This window comes from Pelophylax lessonae (genome assembly GCF_965119305.1).
Source record: "Pelophylax lessonae genome assembly, chromosome: 5".
Lineage (NCBI taxonomy): Eukaryota > Metazoa > Chordata > Amphibia > Anura > Ranidae > Pelophylax > Pelophylax lessonae.
The window spans coordinates 480,113,489-480,133,492 of NC_138772.1; the positions used below are offsets into that span (position 1 = coordinate 480,113,489).

General features: G+C 45.4%; 1 protein-coding gene across 4 annotated transcripts in view; it reads left to right on the forward strand.

Annotated features, from left to right (window-relative positions):
* The window catches only part of CPQ (carboxypeptidase Q), a 740,357-nt gene that overhangs the window by 67,685 nt on the left and 652,668 nt on the right, over positions 1-20,004 (forward strand). For 3 of the 4 annotated variants that reach the window (XM_082258858.1, XM_082258857.1, XM_082258859.1), the window contains exon 2: positions 8,861-9,324. In XM_082258858.1, the coding sequence (XP_082114984.1) occupies positions 8,895-9,324 (430 nt within the window). In that variant the 5' untranslated portion in view covers positions 8,861-8,894. Of the gene's footprint in view, positions 1-8,841; positions 9,325-20,004 lie in introns of all 4 variants that reach the window. The other variant, XM_082258856.1, reaches the window with a different exon arrangement.

The window sequence follows — 20,004 nt, forward strand, 5'->3', positions numbered from 1 at the left end:
GATGCAATGGGCAGTGACGTAAGCGGCCGGCCGCTCCTCTCATCGCGTTATTTGCAAACAGGAAATAACGCGATGATAGGCATCGCTATACTATGCTGATCGCATAGTACTGGGCATGCGCGAGATTTTGCGCTGCATTCACCGCCCCCCCCTCCATCTCGAACCAGGAAGCAGGGCATCCATTTACACACAGCGGCTTCAGGGGAACCCGGACAAAGATGGCGGCGCTCAGGAGACATTTTATAAAGTAAGATTTTATAATTGCCAATCGATTACTATACTGTAAAGAACCGGATTAGTTGATGTATGAAGGGGGTGACAGTTTGGGAAGTATTGATAAAATACCGGCCGGAACTCCGCTTTACGGTTAGGCTAGGTTTAGGATTAGGAGTTGGGATTAGGGTTAGTATGAGGGGTTAGGGTGCCACGTATCTTGGTTGGAGGCTGAGCTGACAAGAGGGCTTACCTTGCGGCTCTGGTCAGAGCACTCCTGAATGCGGTGACGGAGGTACAAGGCTGAAAGAAGCGCGGGTGCCAGTAGCTTGATAGCAGGTGACTACCACAGTCAGGGACGTAGTCAAGGTGAGCCAGGGTCATACACAGTAAGACATGAGGTCAGGAGGTGCCTACATGTCAGTGCACACTGGATGTTAGCCTGAGCTCGTTTGTGTGCTGGTACACGTGCACGAGCATTAGCTTTATGGCAATGAGCAGGAGCTGCAGAAGAATTTAGCATTAGCTTCAGAAAAATTTGCATTAGCTGCATGAGAATTGGTATTAGCTAAACTAACTTCTTGACATAGGGTTATTTATTTTTTTTGTTGGGGTTAGGGTGGTAATACTACTACTACTAACACTGATAATAATAATAAAAAATGAATAAATGTAAAATAAATACACAAATAAATAAAAATAGTCAAAATAAATAATAAAGACATTCAATAAATCAATACTAAGTAATAGTAGATCAATAATTAACCCCTAACCTTACAGTTGTGCTCATAAGTTTACATACCCTGAAGAATTTTTGATTTCTTGGGCATTTTTCAGAGAATATGAATGACAACACAAAAACTTTTCTTTCACTCATGTTTAGTATTTGGCTGAATCCATTTATTATCAATCAACTTTCTTTTTAAATCATCATGACAACAGAAACTACCCAAATTACCCTGATTATACATACCCTGGTGATTTTGGCCTGATAACATGGCTATTAATGGTGTCATTAGTACAGTGACAGTGCATATTTTTAGCACTGATCACTGTATTAACCATTTCTGGACCGGAGGGATTTACCCCCTTAATGACCAGGCCATTTTTTTGCGTTTCGGCACTGCATTACTTTAACGAACAATTGCGCAGTCGTGCGACGCTGTACCTAAATACAATTGATGTCCTTTCCCCACAAATAGAGCTTTCTTTTGGTGGTATTTCATCAAAAGAGCGACAATTCTGATATATAACATTCCCCCCAAAAAAATGTAAAAATCGAATTTTTTTTTAACATTTTAGGCCAATTTGTATTCTGCTACATAATTTTAGTAAAAAAAAATCGCAATAAACGTATTTTGATTGGTTTGCGCAAAAGTTATTGCGTCTACTAACTACGGGAAAGATTTATGTAATTTTTATTGTTTTTTTTTTTTACTAGTAATGGCAGCGAGCTGCGATTTGCAGCTGACAGATTGGACCCTTAACTGACATTTGTGACACTTTTGGGGGGACCAGTGACATTACTACAGTAATCAGTGCTAAAAATATGCACCGTTACTGTAATAATGACACTGGCAGGGAAGGGGTTAACACATTGGGTGATCAAGGGGTTAAATGTAAGCCTAGGGGAACGTTTACTACCTGGGGGGGGGGGGAGGGGCTTTTGAAATGATCAAAGAGACCTGTAATCCTATATAGAAGGATCACAGGGGCTCTGTGATCATTCCAGAGAGAAGAACGGTCAGCTGTGTTTACAACAGCTGACCGTTGTTCTCTCTCAGCGGGAGCGATCGTGGGTGGCTGGCGGCAGTCGGAGCGGCCGGCCCCCTGCATCTGAGTCCCCGCTGCCAAATGGGGGCAGGAGAGCGCCGGCGAGTATTTGCCCCCTAGCAGCAGGCGCGCGGCCGACGTAGGGCTACGTAGGTTCACGCAGGAGGGCCAGCCTGCCACAGCAAAATTTTGGCGGGCGGTCCTTAAGGGGTTAATAAAAGTAGCTAATCATTGTCTAGAACAGTAAGGCTCCGTTCACGTATTGGCATCCTGGATCGTGGGCAGAATCCGGTAGACCCCGAATTACAGCAAAACAAGGGGGCGACAGGCGTCCTGCGATTTTACCGTGATTCGTCGGGTGACATTTGCGACAAAATTCTGCCTGCGATCTGGGATGCCAATATCTGAACGGAGCCTAAAGCTGGATACACACTATACAACTTTTGTTGTTAGTTTTCCTTTAGATCTACCTTTAACTATGTAGTACAAGGGCCTGCCTGATTGCATACAAATTGAAAGTGTTTAGGTTTGACCTCATATTAGATGGTTTTGGTAAATCTAAAGGAAAAAATCTAAAGAAGATTGCATAGTGTGTATCCAGCTTAAGGGGGTGTAGGATTTCTGCTGATTGTAAATCATTTATGGCTAGATTAGGGATAGGCCGATTATTGGCAAGGCCGATATGCACTTTCCCCGATATATCGGTATAAGCCCCGGAACTGACCGATACTGCCGATCTTTTTGTGACATCATTCTGCCTTCTGAGGCCGCCTCCCTCGCCTTGGACAGCCTTGCCTGGAATCGGGACTAGTCTCGCGGGAGTGTATCACAGCCATACACCCACCCACAGCAGCCCGGTGCCAGCTAGCCACCCACATCCACAGGACCTGTACCAGCCAGCCAGCCACAGGCCCTGTACCAGCCAGCCACCCACAGGCCCTGTACCTGCCAGCCACAGGCACTGTACCAGCCAGCCAGCCACCCACAGGCCCTGTACCAGTCAGCCACCCACAGCCCCTGTGTCAGCCACCCACCACAGGGTGCCAGACAGCCAGCCACAGGCCCTGTACCAGCCAGCCACAAGCACTGTACCAGCCAGCCGCCCACAGGCCCTGTACCAGCCAACCACCCACAGCCCCTGTGCCAGCCACCCACCTACCACAGGGTTCCAGCCAGCCAGTCACCCACCACAGGGTGTCAGACAGCCAGCCACCCACCACAGGGTGCCAGCCAGCTAGCCATCCACCACAGGGTGCCAGCCAGTCAGCCATCTACCCACCACAGGGTGCCAGACAGCCAGCCACAGGCCCTGTACCAGCCAGCCACAAGCACTGTACCAGCCAGCCGCCCACAGGCCCTGTACCAGCCAACCACCCACAGCCCCTGTGCCAGCCACCCACCTACCACAGGGTTACAGCCAGCCAGTCACCCACCACAGGGTGTCAGACAGCCAGCCACTCACCACAGGGTGCCAGCCAGCTAGCCATCCACCACAGGGTGCCAGCCAGTCAGCCACCCACCACAGGGTGCCAGCCAGTCAGCCACCCACCACAGGGTGCCAGCCAGCCACCCATCACAGGGTGTCAGCAAGCCAGCCATTAAGCATTAAACAAAAATTAACATGTTCAGTACCAGATTTGTGTCAAAAATTGTCTTTTATTTTTCAAAACTTTAAATGTACAAAATATCAGCCGATACCAATACCAAAATATTGGTATCGGTATTGGCCCTGAAAAAACCATATCGGTCTATCCCTAGGCTAGATGATTTGAAACACGATAGAGGTATTGAGTTATTTTTTCTGATTCTGCTATTGCCATGGTCTGGAGAATTCGGGCCAATTCACACTTGAGTGTGCAAAGAGATCCAATTAAATCATTTTCAAATGATTTATTCAATCTAAAAGGACATGCAGTATCGAAATAGAATATTACAACTGAGATGACCAGAACAGATACATTCATGGAGGAGAGTGGACTTGTTTTATCTTTCTGGAATGAAGTGTTATTATGATGATGGCAGACATTATTTTCAGCTAGGAAAAAAGAAACTGTGTTCTTGTTATTCTTTGATGTATTCAGCGGAGGCTTTCATTGTTACCTGGAGCAATGACCCTGCATGCCGCATCTCACAGTTTATAATCAAATGATATCTTCCTCACCTGGAGGCTCCAGTCTGCAGTACTCCAATGTTCTCATCTGACCCTGCCAAACCTTCCAGCTAATTCCAGGCTATGTAACCTGCTTTTTCAGTAAATAGTCAGCATGTAACCTCAGTTTTTCTCTACAGTTAGGATTTTCATGATATGTGTTTCTAATTATTTAACATCGTGTTTGATCAGGATTTGATGAGAGCTGTGAAGTGTTTCACATTTTCTCTCGTTTTGAGTCAATACAATGAAAATTCTTCATGTTACATGCAGAATTATACATTCCGAGACAGTTTGAAACACTCAATCTAAATGCAGCGCTTATGGTTCAACAATAAAAGACTTCATTTATGACCTGTCTGAAATGAGTACTGTCTGGGTGGTCTCATTACAAGAAAATTGATTGCAGCCTTTTTCTAGTGCCATTGAAAATGTAAGGCCCCTTTCACACATACGGTCCGTTCAGTTCATCAGTTCAGTCACGTCAATCGTATCAGTTTTTCATCCGTTTTTCATCCGTTTTTCGTCAGTTGTCATCCATTTTTCGTCAGTTGTTATCCGTTTTTCATCCGTTTTTCATCAGTTGTTATCCGTTTTTCATCCATTTTTCATCCGTTGTCGTCCGTTTTTCATCCGTTGTCATCCGTTGTCATCCGTTGTCATCAGTTGACATCAGTTTTTCATCCGTTGTCATCAGTTGACATCAGTTTTTCATCCGTTGTCATCCGTTTTTCGTCCGATCCGTTTTTTTGACGGATGAAAAATAGGGCATTCATCCGTTCAAAAAAACGGACATTGAAGGAAGCGGATGAAAACGGATGTTAACTGATGATCATCAGTTGTCATCCGTTTTTACATAGAGATGCATTGATGTCCGTTTTTCATCCGTCAACGGATGGATGAAAAACGGACAAACGGACAGCATGTGTGAAAGGGGCCTAAGACATAATCTGATTGGCTGGTATAGGAAAACTAGGGAGTTTGAATTCTAGACATTCTGATAAAAAAGGGTTTGTTTTTTACCCGGGAAGAAAAGTTTTTAAAATTTACATTTATTATATTTAATTGGAAGGGAAGTCACAGCCTAAGCTTAACCACTTCAATACCAGGCACGTTTACAGTCTTCCTGCCCAGGCCAATTTTCAGCTTTCAGCACTGTCGCACTTTAAATGACAATTGCATGGTCATGTGACACTGTACCCATATGAAATTTTTTATCTTTTTTCCCCCCACAAATAGAGCTTTCTTTTGATGGTATTTGATCACCACTGGCTTGTCCATTTTTTGCGCTACAATCAAAAAAAGACCAAAGATTTTGAAAAACAAAACAAAACGTTTTTCTTTGTTTTTGTTATAAAAGTTTTCTCATTCACTGATGGGCACTTATGATGCAGCTCTCATGAGGCAGCACTGATGAGGCGGTGCAGATGAGGTGGCCCTGATGGACACTGATAGGCAGCATTGATATGCAGCACTGATGGGCACTGATAGGTGGCACAGATATGCATTTATAGGCAGCACTGATGGGTGGCAATGATGGGCACTGATGGCACTGATAGGCAACACTGATGAGGAGGCACTGAAAGGCATTACTGATAGGCACTGATTGGCATCCTTTATGGATACAGGTGGGCATTGATTGGCATCCTTTATGGGTACAGGTGGGCATCACTGGTGGGACACTGATGGGCATCACTGGCGGGCACTGGTGGGCATCTCCTCTACCCTCACCTTGTCAGTGTGAATGGAGGAAAGCCGATACATGGCACTTCCTGGTTACCATGTGATCAGCTGTGATTGGACACAGCTGATCACATGGTAAAGAGCCTACGTCATAGGTTTTTTACCTAGATAAAGATGCAGTGTGTCGGATTGACACACCACACCACCGATCACCACGCTGCGCGCCTCCAGGGGCGCGCACAAGCTGCTTATCCTGCTGGGCATCCTATGATCCCCAGTCAGGATAATACAACCACCCTGCGGCCGTCATTTTGCATACGGCGGGCGGAAAGTGGTTAACCTCCCTGGCGGTATTCCTGAGTGTGGCTCTGGGTTAATTTTCAGTACCAAAAGCGGTAGCCCCAGAGCCACACTCAGGATTACCTCGCAATTTTACTCACCTTCCCTGCGATTCCCTGCCGTCCTCCCCGGCGTCCTCACTGTCTCTCCCTGCTCTGTGCACAGCCGATTGCTGGCACTTTTCTTCCTGTTCCCTCCCTGCGAGCGTTGCGACGCAGGGGGGTGGAACCGGCAGCAAATTCAAAAGTGTAAATACACTAAATGTCACGATACAAAGCTGTGATCCTAACGGATTACACTGTATCATGCCATTTCAGCACAGGATTTTACCTGGATACTTTTCCAGTCTGTGCTTTTCCAGTGCTTTGTGCCTGAAAAATTTTGAACGACCATGGCGTCCAAAAAGCATTTTTTTTTTGCGCAAAAGCGCTTTTAGACGAACTGGAAAACAGCGACAGCGAAACTGAGTTACTTGAAGAACTGAGCAATAGCGATTCGTGGGAAAATTCGTCATCCGGTACGGAAAGTGACGACAGCGAAGATTCTGATGTCTCTTTCTGGCAAATAGCTTGTGGAATTTGGGAAGTATATCAAATGATTCTTCAGAATTTCCAACGGAGCGATGTGCAAAAAAGAGACATCAGAATCGTCGCTGTCATCACCAAACCCTGGGATCACTGACCACAGAGGAAAAATGGGAATGCTTTAGGAACATATTAAGCAAATGCATCTTGCAGTGCATTCCTATGGGAAATACATTTAGAAGAGACAAAGCCAAACCTGGCTGGCTAAACCGTAGCGTTAAAAAACTTATTAGGGGAAAAAAATTGGCCTTCAAGAGATATAAATCAGACGGTACAGTATCGGCTTTCGAGCAATACAAGGAGGCAAATAAGAAAAGTAAACACGAAATCAAAATGGCTAAAATCAACTCTGAGAGACAAATAGCAGAGCATAGTAAAAAAAACCCAAAGAAATTCTTTAAATATATCAACAGCAAAATAACTAGGGCAGAGCATATTGCACACATAATTAACGATGATGGGAGGATGGTTACAGAGGACACTGAAAAAGCAACCGTGCTGAACGCTTTTTTCTCGTCAGTCTTTACACAGGAAAAGGAGGGGTACACTGTCCATGACTGTATGGTCAGTAGTAATGCACAGGACTTGCCACTATGGCTGACAGAGGGTGAAATCAGGGATAGGCTGGATAAACTTAACACAAACAAATCACCAGGCCCGGATGGCGTACATCCGAGAGTACTCAAGGAACTCAGTAAGGTTATATCTAGACCACTGTTCCTGATCTTTGCGGACAGTATTAGGACAGGAGATGTACCAGGGGATTGGAGGAAAGCTAACGTGATTCCGATATTCAAAAAGGGGCAGAGGCATATCCCGGGAAATTATAGGCCTGTCAGTTTGACATCAATAGTATGTAAATTTCTGGAGGGGATGATAAGGGATTATATCGTAGAGTTTGCTAAAGAAAACAACATCATCAGCAGTAATCAGCACGGGTTTACAAATGGGCGTTCTTGTCAAACCAATCTCTTAACATTCTACGAGGAGGTGAGCTGTGAGCTAGATAGGGGCAGACCAGTGGATGTGGTGTACTTGGATTTAGCTAAGGCGTTTGATACAGTTCCCCACAAGTGCTTAATTTATAAAATAAGGTCTGCAGGTATCGACCAAAAGGTTTGCTCTTGGATACAGAACTGGCTAAAAGGGCGTGTCCAAAGGGTGGTAATAAACAGCGCATACTCAGACTGGTCTGAGGTGGTAGGCGGGGTCCCCCAAGGCTCAGTCCTGGGACCAACCTTGTTCAATTTGTTCATAAACAGCATTGAGGACGGGATCAGTAGTTCCATATCAGTTTTTGCAGATGACACAAAATTGGGCAGGGCAATAACTGCACAGCATGAAGCAGATATCCTACAGAATGACCTGGAAAAAATAAAGGAGTGGGCAACAACATGGCAAATGAGGTTTAATGTGGAGAAGTGTAAGGTTTTGCACTTGGGGACTAAAAACATAAAAGCACAATACACATTAGGAGGGGAACCCTTGGGGGAATCAAAAATGGAGAAAGATCTGGGAGTCTTGGTTGAGGATAGATTAGGCAATAGCGGGACCCGCTGATCAGCTCCTGCTGTGTAAAACCACAGCAGAAGCAAGCCGCCAGCGACGTGCACTTGCGCCCAAAACTTGGAAGTGCAGAATCTCATATATACATTTATATACTGTACGTGATTCTGCACAGCGTGGCCGCCCTGTAGCTGTAAATCTGCTATGGGGCAGTCAGCAAGCGGGTAATTCCATTTCAGACATCTGCTATGAATACAGTTGCCATGGTTTACTTTTCGTAATGTTTATGAATTTAAAGTATTGCTAAATTAGAAATACGGTTTTACTGTTAATTATTTTCTATGCATTCAAAACCTCCTCACTATTTGCTCCCTCCCCTCCAACAATCCCTAAACACTTACTTGGCTCCTCTCTCGGTCCAGTGCTGTCCCCGCTGCAGCTCTTCTCCCTTCGCTTTCTGGTCTTACAGGAGACATTGGAATGCAGGCTCTCCTTTATGTTATGATGGCCTCAGCCAGACCCTTGTCAAGTACCGTATTGTTAAATACTTAAGTACTGCTTTTAAGAGACTAATTTTGCAAACACTTACCTTAGTCCCTTCTTCTTCCCACAGGAATTAATTTACCTAAAGAAGTGAAAGCCTCACAATGAGGACCTTTCTGAAGGCAAGTGTCCTCACGATTTATATGCTGCACTTGTGTTTATTAATTGAAAGTCAGACTGGAGTCAGTTCAAGAAAATTGAAGCATATCAAAGAAGAAGTGGCTGGCTATAAAGATGTGGCTAAATCTATTATCAATCTGGCTGTTTACGGCAGCGCACAAAACCGGTCCTATGAAAGACTATCACTATTTGTTGATACTATCGGTAATAGGGTAAGCGGTTCAGACAATCTGAAGAAGGCCATTAAGTACATGTACAATGCACTGCAGGAAGACCAACTGCAGAATGTGTCTTTGGAGCCTGTGAAGGTGCCTCACTGGGAGCGCGGAAAAGAGTCTGCCATGATGATACTGCCAAGAAAGAAGAATCTTGCCATCCTTGGACTTGGCGGCAGTGTTGGAACTCCACCTGAAGGTACAGTAATATGGTTCTTTAAAGCGTATTTCTACTTTTGCAGTCAAACCCCACTATACTGTATGTTTGTAATGTGTTCCCATTTACACAGCATACCTAAACGAAAAAATTCTTACCTTTAGACGTTTCTCAGGAGAAAGTATCATGGCTGATTGCAGGGATTTTTGAACAATGTAAGAGTTAATTTGTCATAAGGACAGGATGAACTCCCCCTCATACAATGTATGAATGAAAAAAGCCAAACTGATTCGCCCATCCACATGTAGCACCAACCTTTACTGGGGCTAGTTTTAAAGTCCAAAATTCTATTACTGCTAGTGCAGCAGTCAGGCAACTAGCAACTTCAAACTTCTGAATCCAGGGAACACAGTCTAGAAGGGTTGCCTTTTTAAAGTATATTGCAGCAATACCTTGGATAGGGTTCAGGGAACTGCGGGATGCTCCACATTACTAACAGAAAAAATAGGGACACTCTTCCTTATAGTAGCTCTGCAAAACGGTCCCTGTAGCAGTGGGATAACAAATGCACAGTACGGGGGGCACATTTTGCAATGCCCCAGGTCAGACATGCATTGTACTTTGTGTGACAGTGGTAATAGAAGGAACAGTCACTGAAACCCTTCCCCTTTCGGTAATCACGGTGTCCTCTCAAGCTTGGAATATCCCTCAAACACCAGCAGGCAGGTTGCCCCATGAACCCCCAAGACCGGCCTTCAATGGCACCCCTCTTTAGTCCCTGATAGGGTTTGTGGCTGAGCAGGCCCTCTCAGCATGGCAAGGATCCTAATGAGCAGGCTGGACCTTCAGCTGGATGGCCAGGAAGGCAGGCCACTCTCCTGGCTGGGAACCTCTCCTCCAGGGAATGAAGAACACTGACCTTGGTGTCCCAGACTATTTATACACCCCCACTCACCATTTGGACACCTTTCTAGGGGTTGGCTGGGGCTGCATAAATATTCAGGCTGGCAATTTGACTCTCCCACCCACTATATTCTGGAAACCTCCTGAAAAAAGCTTGCATAACCAAGAGCAGTCCAAAGTAATTACAACCCTGCTCTGCTAAATAAAGGAGAACAAAAAACTAAATTTACCTAACCAAAAATTAGTAGCCTAACAGGAGGGCGCTACACACACATTCAGTGGGGATGTGGAAACTCTTCCCACTGTGTCGTATTCTGACAGGGAAGAGACTCCCCTTCCTCCTCCCTTTTAGAATACACTGATCAGTGCTGCAGCCTATTGGCTGCAGCACTGATCGAACTTGATATTTTTCCAGCAGTGCGCTTCTTGAGACGTTTAACTAATCAGCTCTGGAATATCCACTTTGCGACCGCCCCATAGCAAATTTACTTCTATAGGTCAGCTGTTCTGGGCAGAATCGCCTATCAAGCAGAAGTCGATCAGCTGATCTTCGAGGAGAGAGGCTGGATAGAGCTCTGCTAATGCAAAAAACAATGCAGAGCTCCACCCTGACAGCGCAGGTGTGATGGATTTTCTTTTCATGCAGAGTAAGGAATAAAATTCATTACATCCCTTAGTAAAAACAGCAAATATAGTACACAAAAACACTGGGTAGGCACACATTTATCCCTTTGATCGCCATAGATGTTTAACCCCTTTCCAGTGTCATTAGCAAAGGGATGGAGCATGTTTTTAGCACTGACAACTGTATTAGTGTCACTGGTTCCCACAAAGTGTCAGTGTCAGATTGTTTGCTGCAATATCGCAATCCGGCTATAAGCCACTGATCACCGCCATTACTAGCGTATAAATAAATAAAAATTCCAGTATATATCCCATTGCTTGTAGATGCTATAATTTTTGTGCAAACCAATTCATATACACTCATTGGGATTTTTTTTAACCAAAAATATGTAGCAGAATAAATATTGCTCTGAATTTATGAAGAAAATTATTTTTTGTACATTTTTTATTGAATATGTTTTATAGCAGAAAGTAAAAAATGTTTTTTTTTTTTTTTCCAAAATCGTCAGTCTTTTCTTGTTTATTTTCTTGTTTATAGCACACACACAAAAAAAAACCCCAGTGATGATAAAATTCCACCAAAAGAAAGCTCAATTCGTGGGGGGGGGAAAAAATGATATAAATCTCATTAATCTCATCAGCGTTGCATTACTACACAATTGTAAGCTAAAATAAAGCAGTTCCGTATCGCAAAAAATGGCCTTCTCATGAAGTGGGGTAAATCTTCTGGGGGTCAAGTGGCTAAAGCGTTTGCTAATAATCATCTGTGGAATATAATGTTACAGCCTTCACATGTAAGCCTAACCAAATCTTGCTAGGCTCTATGCATCAGTAATACTTGGGGGACAAATGCCAGATACCTGTATGTATTAGTGGCAGTTGGATTTTTTACGTTGTCAAGTCAGGGATGACTTGATGCTCTACAACCAACAGAAACTCATACTGGTTCCAAGGTTTCTCTCTGTAAAAGCTCTAACATATACAAGATTGCTAATGTGTTTCTGTGCGGGAGCCTTTACCTATAAGATATAAGAGGAGGATCCCAGTGACCCCTGCTGAGGATGGTCCCGCAAACATTGGAGGCTTGCCAAACTGTCCACTCCGGTCGGAGACACTGTCCTAATCATCCCAAGTTAGAACACAATAGTTCAGCTGGGGGTGATTGCTATACTGACAGAGGGACGGCAGACCTGCCAGAACACTCCGATTAGTGCTCTCTGCCATTGGCTGAGAGTACTGATGGGGAGTCAGTCGGCTGCTGGTTTTCCAACATGCATATCCAACAGAAGCCGGCCAAACCGACATACACACACGGGCCGAATGTCAGCGTTTTTTTTTTTTTAACCAGCCGATGTCTCCCGACATTTGGCCCATATGTTCATTCTCCTTGATGGATCATCTATTGGGGAGCAGAACACCACAGTGGCTTTGTAATGATCAAGGCAGGCAGGTGGGACTGTGAATTCCTATGAAGATGTCTTGTTAGTGGAGCTGCTGAGAGATGCATTGCAAGAAGAGAGTAGGTGATTTAGCTCGCTGGCAACAACACGAAAAGTATCAGTTTTTGTTGGATTTGTCCTGCAAAATAAAATGAAGGTAATGTTTTGGTTCAGATTTTGAACAAATTTACTTGTATAAAAAAAAAGGAACAAAATAAGACCAGCCCATTTTAGTGATTCTCCAAAGGGATGCTTTGCACATAAATATGCACGCAATATATCAGAAGCCAAATCTTCTGGAAAAAGTTAAAACAACATTTTATTTTACCATGATAAAACATATTTTAAAGCGGCAGAAAACCCAAAACCAAAAATATAATATATTGCATTTTCCAAACATTACAAGTGGTGTCTGCCTTGTTCTCTTCCTGCTGCTGACCTTCCAGCACTTAGGTGTTACCAGCTTTGGTTCTCCGGGCTCGGCTTCACAAAAGATGATACAAAGGGGACATACCTCATTCTGCCCTCTACTCCATTAGGAAAGTTTCTGTCCTAAAAACACTGCCTGTAACACCATCTGTGAATGGAGAAGAGTCTGATCAGTCATAGGATTCTCTCCCCCATTCACAGATCCTGTCACACCATTATGTTCAATATAAGTAATACTCGAGAAGACAGTCAGACCTAACAAAGGAAATAATTGTCGGAGATTGTAGACATGCTACATTTGTGGCTGGAAATATGCTGCAAAGTACAACATGAAACTGGGAACATGTTACATGAGGCTAGTAGAGATCAATGCTATTAGCCTACTCGATGTTCCCACTACAGACTGCTGAATGGGCACCATAAAGTTCATTCAGTCATTAAGGTATGGCGGATCAGTGTATATATGTTACATAGCAAATAACTGAATGTAAGAATGTGGGCTGAGTGGACATGACAATACTAAGGCCCCTTTCACACATGCGGACCGTTCAGATCCGTCTGTCAGTTTTTCAGGCGGATCTGAACGAATGCCCCATGCATCTCTATGGGGCAGCAGATGTCAGCGGAGACATGTCCCCTGACGTCTGATCTGATCCTGTCCGTCATATCCGGACGGAATGAAACCCTATTTTCCATCCGTCTGGTGGATCGGATGAGAACGGACAGGCGGTCCGTTCTCATCCGATTCCCCCATAGAGAACAGCGGGAATCTGACTCCTCTGTCTCCACACACAGAGTGGAGACGACGGAACTGTAATCCGCCTGCTCAGCGGGGATCGGCGGATCGATCCCCCGCAGAGCAGAACGGCTCCGTCATCGTAACGGAGCCGTGTGAAAGGGGCCTAAAGCCTTGTACACATGATCAGATTATCGGACGAATAATCGCCCGTTATTGTTGCATGCTAGTCTCATATTGAATAAACCGGAAAATACTCAAATATTAGATTCCCAAAAGACTGAACATTTCCTTGTCTAGAAGGAACAGTAGGCGTAACACCAGAATGGAGCTGTCTATGATTTTTCACAACAATATCACTTAATTACCTTCTGCTGGCACAACAACGAGGGTGTAAAAATGCTTTTTACTTCTTCATAACTTTACATATTGCCTTGAGATCACTTAGTCCTAAAGCCTAAATTCAGAATCGGGATTAGTCATCACCATCCTAAAGCTGTTATTTTCACTTGTCAAGAAAGTGGTTTATTTCTTTGTGTGAAATAACTTTTTTGTGTGTAATACAGAGGCAGCTTGTAAAATCTATAAAGGGACCTGAACTTTCCAAAGTAAAACTTTTTCTCTAGCGCTCATTGACAGACGTAGTCCTCGGTGATACACCACCTTCGGGTTATGTTGCCTCCACAGGAGCAGGACTAGACAGGAAATTAAAAAGCTCTGGCCACACCCCAGGGGCAGTCCCAGAGGGTATATCCTCTCTCTCTCTGCCTCAGCAAATCAGTTATTTTCTGTCTAGTTAGGAGTAAGGACCTAGATACCTTGCTGGGATCTTAGGTCCTGGCAAGAATTTTTTCTTAAAGGATTTTTTTTTAGACGGCTTTTTTCTCCAGTGTTCCTGTGAGATCTTCAAGCAAGAAAGCTGAACTGGGCGACGGGCTGGATGTTGAGATCCGGTGGTCACCCCAGTTCAGCCTACGAGCGCGTGCAGGCCATAGCTCCGCACTGGGTCGGCCGCGACAAAGTCCCATTAAAGGACTGACCCCGCGAGTTAAACGTCTCGCTGAAACGCCAAAGACCATGAGTCACGGCGTCCATATCGGTCGACAGCCCTCCCGCCCCGGTGGAGAGGGGTACTGTCAGGAGTTGGTGCCCGCCTGGTTCCGGTATGGTGAGTAGTATGTTCCCCCTTTTTCCCTGACGGGTCTTGTGGTGAACGCGGGCCCCTCTCTGTATGGTAAGATAGAGTCCCTCTCTATCCTATAAATGACACAGATCCTCCTACTTTGAGTGTGATTTTATGTGCAAAAAGCCAGGAGGCTTGGTTTGGGAGCTAACAATCTAATTGTATACATGTTAAAAAGATTATAATCTGTGGCATTCTGGGAATTTTATGGGTTAAGAATAAGCTACCTACCAGTCAGAAGCCACGGACATGTAGACTGCCTTCCTAATCAGATCTCCAGCTATTAGCAGGCCTCCCGAACGGCCATGCGGTCCGCCAGGGCCGGTACCGCCAACCACGCCATATCCCCATGCAGTGAGAGTGTTGTGTGCCCTGCAGCACACCGCTATTCAGTACGGGCCGCCGCCATTTTTTTTGCTGGATCGCACGAGCCGCCATTTTGGCGTAGCCTCGTGTCTCCAGCATGGGGGCGGCCATGTTTGAGGTGATCCAAACACCTCGTGGAGCTTGGGGGAGGCGCCGGAAGGCATACAGAGGGGCGGAGCCGCCTCCTTTCTTCCTGGGCAGCCAGCCAAAAGACTTCCTGTTTGTTAAGACAGCGCTGTAACCTGTTGCAGTTAAACTCTGAGCATCAAGTGGTGAGCCTGGGGGTCTATCTCTCTCTCTCTCTCTCGATCGATAGGGATCCCTAGCAGGTAACACTAAGGGGCTTTTGTGGCGCTGGGGGTCGAAAAAAAAAAAAAAAAAAAAAAGAAAAGTTTTATTTTTGAATTATATTATCCAGGAAGTAACTGGAGTTATCATGGACCCTGCCACACATATTCCCCCACCTGTTTCCCTCGAGGGGGCCACGGGACCCGCCGGTGCACAGAGTATAGAGTAATTTACAGCAATTTTGGAGTCTATGGTGGCTCGGGTGGAGGCGGCCTGTCAGGGACGGGGGTCTAGGAAGCGACCCCCGCCTACCCCTATACCATCTGACACCTCTGACTCAGATTCAGAGGTGGTCACGGCAGTTGCAGGTTCCTCTGCAAGGGCTGTTATCCCAGGTAAAGCCCCCTCAGACAGTGAGGAGGACGCTTCTTCTCCTGCTATTATTCAGGAAGAAGCATTGGTGGACGCACTAGTTGTGGCAGTGCAGGAAACCTTAAAACTTGAGGCTTTACCGGCAGAGGCAACTGAAACAGAGATTCCTTTTGGTACTAATAAGCCCATCAAGACGATGAAGGCTTTTCCTGTACCTAAATGTTTCGGTAATCAGATTAAAGGAGAATGGGAGCATTCTAAACGTACCTTTACTATTTCCAAGCGTATTGCTAGAAGCTATCCGTTTGAGGAATCCATCATTAAGAAATGGACGGTACCACCAGTGGTGGATCCACCTATTTCCAGGCTGAATAAAGCCACGGTTATTCCAGTGGAGGACACTTCGTCCTTTAAGGATCCGGTGGATCGAAAGATGGAAGCAGAGTCCCGCACCATCTTCTCTCTGATAGGGTCAGCTTTTAGACCAGTAATTGTTATTGGTCTAGTTTCCCAGACACTTACGGAATGGGCGAAAATGGTACGCCAAGATCTTAGGGGAAAAGATATTCCCCAGGAGACATCTGATTTGATGGAACAGATTATACAAGGGCTACAGTTTATCTGTGACGCAGCCTTGGACACTACTCCCTTATTAGGGCATGCATCTAAGACAGCGGTGATCCTCAGACGTGTGCTGTGGTTAAAATGCTGGTCAGCTGACCTAGGTTCCAAGAAGACCTTGACAAATCTCCCCTTTCAGGGGAATCGTCTATTTGGGGCCAACCTAGATGAAATCATTAAGGATGCCACTGGGGGCAAGAGCACTTTTTTGCCACAGGCTGCTAAAGCTAAGGGACCTCGCAACAAGCGAGGACCTTTCTTTACCGCCCATAAAGGGCGCCCGGCTGGTACTAGCGGGAAAGGCAAGACTCCTCCAGGAGGGTTCAAGAAGGGCTGGTCGGACAAGCAAAGGACCAACCCAGCCAAACCCGAAGCAAAGGAGTACACAGCCTGAAGGTGCGCCCCCACCCGGTTTCAGGGTGGGGGGACGTTTTCACCGGTATTCAGGACATTAGATCGAGCATCAACCACTACTACCGGTGCGATTCTTCCCTTCCAACATTTAAGTACTACAGGAAGCGGTAATTACCGTTTCCTGAATAGATCTTTTCCTTTACCTTTTCCTAAGATTAGTCCCGATACCTCACAGGAATCGGATCTGGTTGACCAGATAGGCCAAGTAGCCTCTAGTCGGGTGACTTCGGTCCCTGAGGTTCAACCAGAAAAGATCACCTTTCCTGATAACTATCAGGTATCTGATAAATGTGTGGGAACAGAAAACGACCAGACTTTCTCGGATGGTCGGGGCCAGATACCTCTAGGGACGCCTGGTTCAGATCCAATCAGCGCCAGTGGTCCTAGAAATTCTAGGCTGGCCTCCTCAAGCCGGCCTGGCCGACTTGGACATGTTAGTCGTAGACGTTCCGTGGGAACTTCGTCTCAGGGAGTGTCTGTGGTCTCAAGGACCAATTTACCATCATGCTTTACAGTCGCTGGGTTTAATGGCCTGGCCATTGAGACCCAAGTACTGAAGGACAGAGGTTTGTCAGCTTCAGTCATTCCTACCCTTATTAAAGCAAGGAAAGCGACTTCCAGCAAAGTCTATTATCACACATGGAAAACTTATATTGCGTGGTGCGAATCTTTAGGATTTCCTCCACGTACCTATTCGGTGTCTCGAATATTGGCCTTTTTGCAACAAGGGGTTGAGCAGAAGCTAGCCTTGAGCACCATCAAGGGTCAAGTTTCAGCATTAGCAATCTTCTTTCAGAAGCCTTTAGCTACCAAATCCTTGGTGCGGAATTTCATCCAGGGGGTGCGGCACCTGGCTCCTCTAGTCCGCGCGCCCTTACCGCCTTGGGATCTTAATTTGGTTTTGTCGGTTCTACAGAAACCTCCTTTTGAAAACATCAGGGAGATTCCCTTGCTTACTTTATCCCAGAAAGTGGCCTTCTTGGTGGCTATTACTTCTGCTCGCAGGGTGTCAGAACTGGCTGCATTATCATGCCAGTCCCCATACCTAGTGATTCATAGGGATAAGGTAGTACTTCATCCTAAGCCATCTTTTCTTCCCAAGGTGGTTTCAGATTTTCATCTGAATGAAGATATTGTACTACCTTCCTTGTGTCCTCAGCCCAAGCATCATCGGGAACATGCGTTGCATTCCTTAGATGTGGTTCGGGCAATCAGGGTATACCTGAAAGCTACGGAATGATTCCGTAAGACGGATTCACTTTTTGTGATCACGGATGGCCCCAGAAAGGGTTTGCCTGCATCTGCCGCGACCATTGCCAAATGGATTAGACAAACGGTGGTACAGGCTTATTCTATTAAGGGTCAGAGTCCTCCGTTCCCTGTTAGGGCGCACTCCACTCGAGCGCTCAGTACTTCCTGGGCCTTTCGCCATCAGGCGTCAGTGTTCCAGGTATGTAAGGCGGCCACCTGGTCGTCGGTACATACCTTTACAAAATTCTATAAAATTGATGTGACGGCATCGGCGGATGCCTCATTTGGCCGCAAGGTTTTGCAGGCCGCAATTTGAGGAGACCGGTGGTCTACCTCGAGGGTTTTTTTCTGTTTGAAAAAAAAAAAAAAATTGTTTTCTCTTTTTTTGTTGAGTCTCATCATTAAGGATGAGCATTGTAAACTTCTAGTTGGCACCGGTTGGGCCTTCTAGATTGGGATTTGATTTCCATTTTCCCACCCCTCAGTTGTGATACTGCTCTGGGACGTCCCGAAGGTGGTGTATCACCGAGGACTACGTCTGTCAATGAGCGCTAGAGAAAAATGGATTTTTGTAAAATCTTACCGTAAAATCCTTTTCTCTTAGCTCATTGACAGACGTAGTCCCCGCCCCTCTGTTTTTTGAGTTGGGTTAAAATCTCTAAAGACTGCTTTTTCACATAACTGATTTGCTGAGGCAGAGAGAGAGAGGATATACCCTCTGGGACTGCCCCTGGGGTGTGGCCAGAGCTTTTTAATTTCCTGTCTAGTCCTGCTCCTGTGGAGGCAACATAACCCGAAGGTGGTGTATCACCGAGGACTACGTCTGTCAATGAGCTAAGAGAAAAGGATTTTACGGTAAGATTTTACAAAAATCCATTTTTATTAACATCCCCCCCCTCACCTCTGAAACTAGTCTCACTTTGTTACTAGGGACCTGACTTCTGGACTAAGTCTAGTTTGAAGGGTTTGTTTACCTTTCCCCCCAAAATACTGCCTATTCAGAAGTAATGGGCACCTGCAGATGAAAACAAACTGTGAAGCTTTACCTAGAGTGGTTGTAAAGCCTCATTCTATGCATTAGGGTGACAAACTTTCTGTGCTGCAGCTCCACCCAGACCCCCCTTTTTCTTACCTGAGCCCGATCTGATCCGATCCAGCAATGTGCACGAATGCAGCGGCTCCAGCGGCTGTCTCTCTTCTCATTGGATAGATTGGCTCCCCCTGCTGTCAATCAAATACAAGTTACATAGGAGCAGGGGCCGTGGCTGAGTCTCGCTTTCTGTCTCGACTCTGGAATGAGCCTGCATGGATGCCCCCAGGGGAAGCGGCTTTCAGTGGGGGCACCCAATGAAGATGAGGGGCCTTAAGCGCTGGAAGGGCACCCCAGAAGAAGAGGATTGGGACTGCTCTGTGCAAAACGATTACTCAGAGCAGGCAAGTATAACATCTTTGTAATTCTTTGTAAAAAAAAAAAAAAAAGAGGGTTTACAACCCCTTTAAATTTGAACAATGCCCATACTGTAGGTTTAAGCCATTTATGTACCTCTCTTACGCTGGCCATACATTATACAATTTTCCTATTCAGTTTTATTTAGATTTACCTTCATCTGTGTAGTGCAAGGGCCTGCCTGATTAGAGATAGCGTTTCTCCACCCTGACTTGTTTCTGGGAACTGCTTACTGCTGTTACTGCTTGTCTACTATCACAGGAGCCAGCTCTCTCAGATTTTAATTCCCTGTACATTTATGGTTTGCTGTCTCCTCTGTCACAGCAGTGATTAGCTCAGAGCTACTGCGACAGGGAGGAGGGAGCGCGCATGCACAGATGTTAGAATCATCTTAAAGTGGTTCTAAAGGCAGAAGGTTTTTTTTTTTTTTTTTTAAACTTCCCTTTATTTTGTTATCCTTGGCTCCTCCATCTTGTCAACAACATGCTAATGAGATTTTTAAATGAAACTTTTTCATTTTCATCGCATACCCAATCGGTTTAAAGTATAACTAAAGGCAAAACGTTTTCTTTTTAGTTTTGGATAGAGTGGAGAGGGATTAGAACACCTGTTAGTTTTTATTGCCATCTGTGCTCCCGTTAAGGACCTT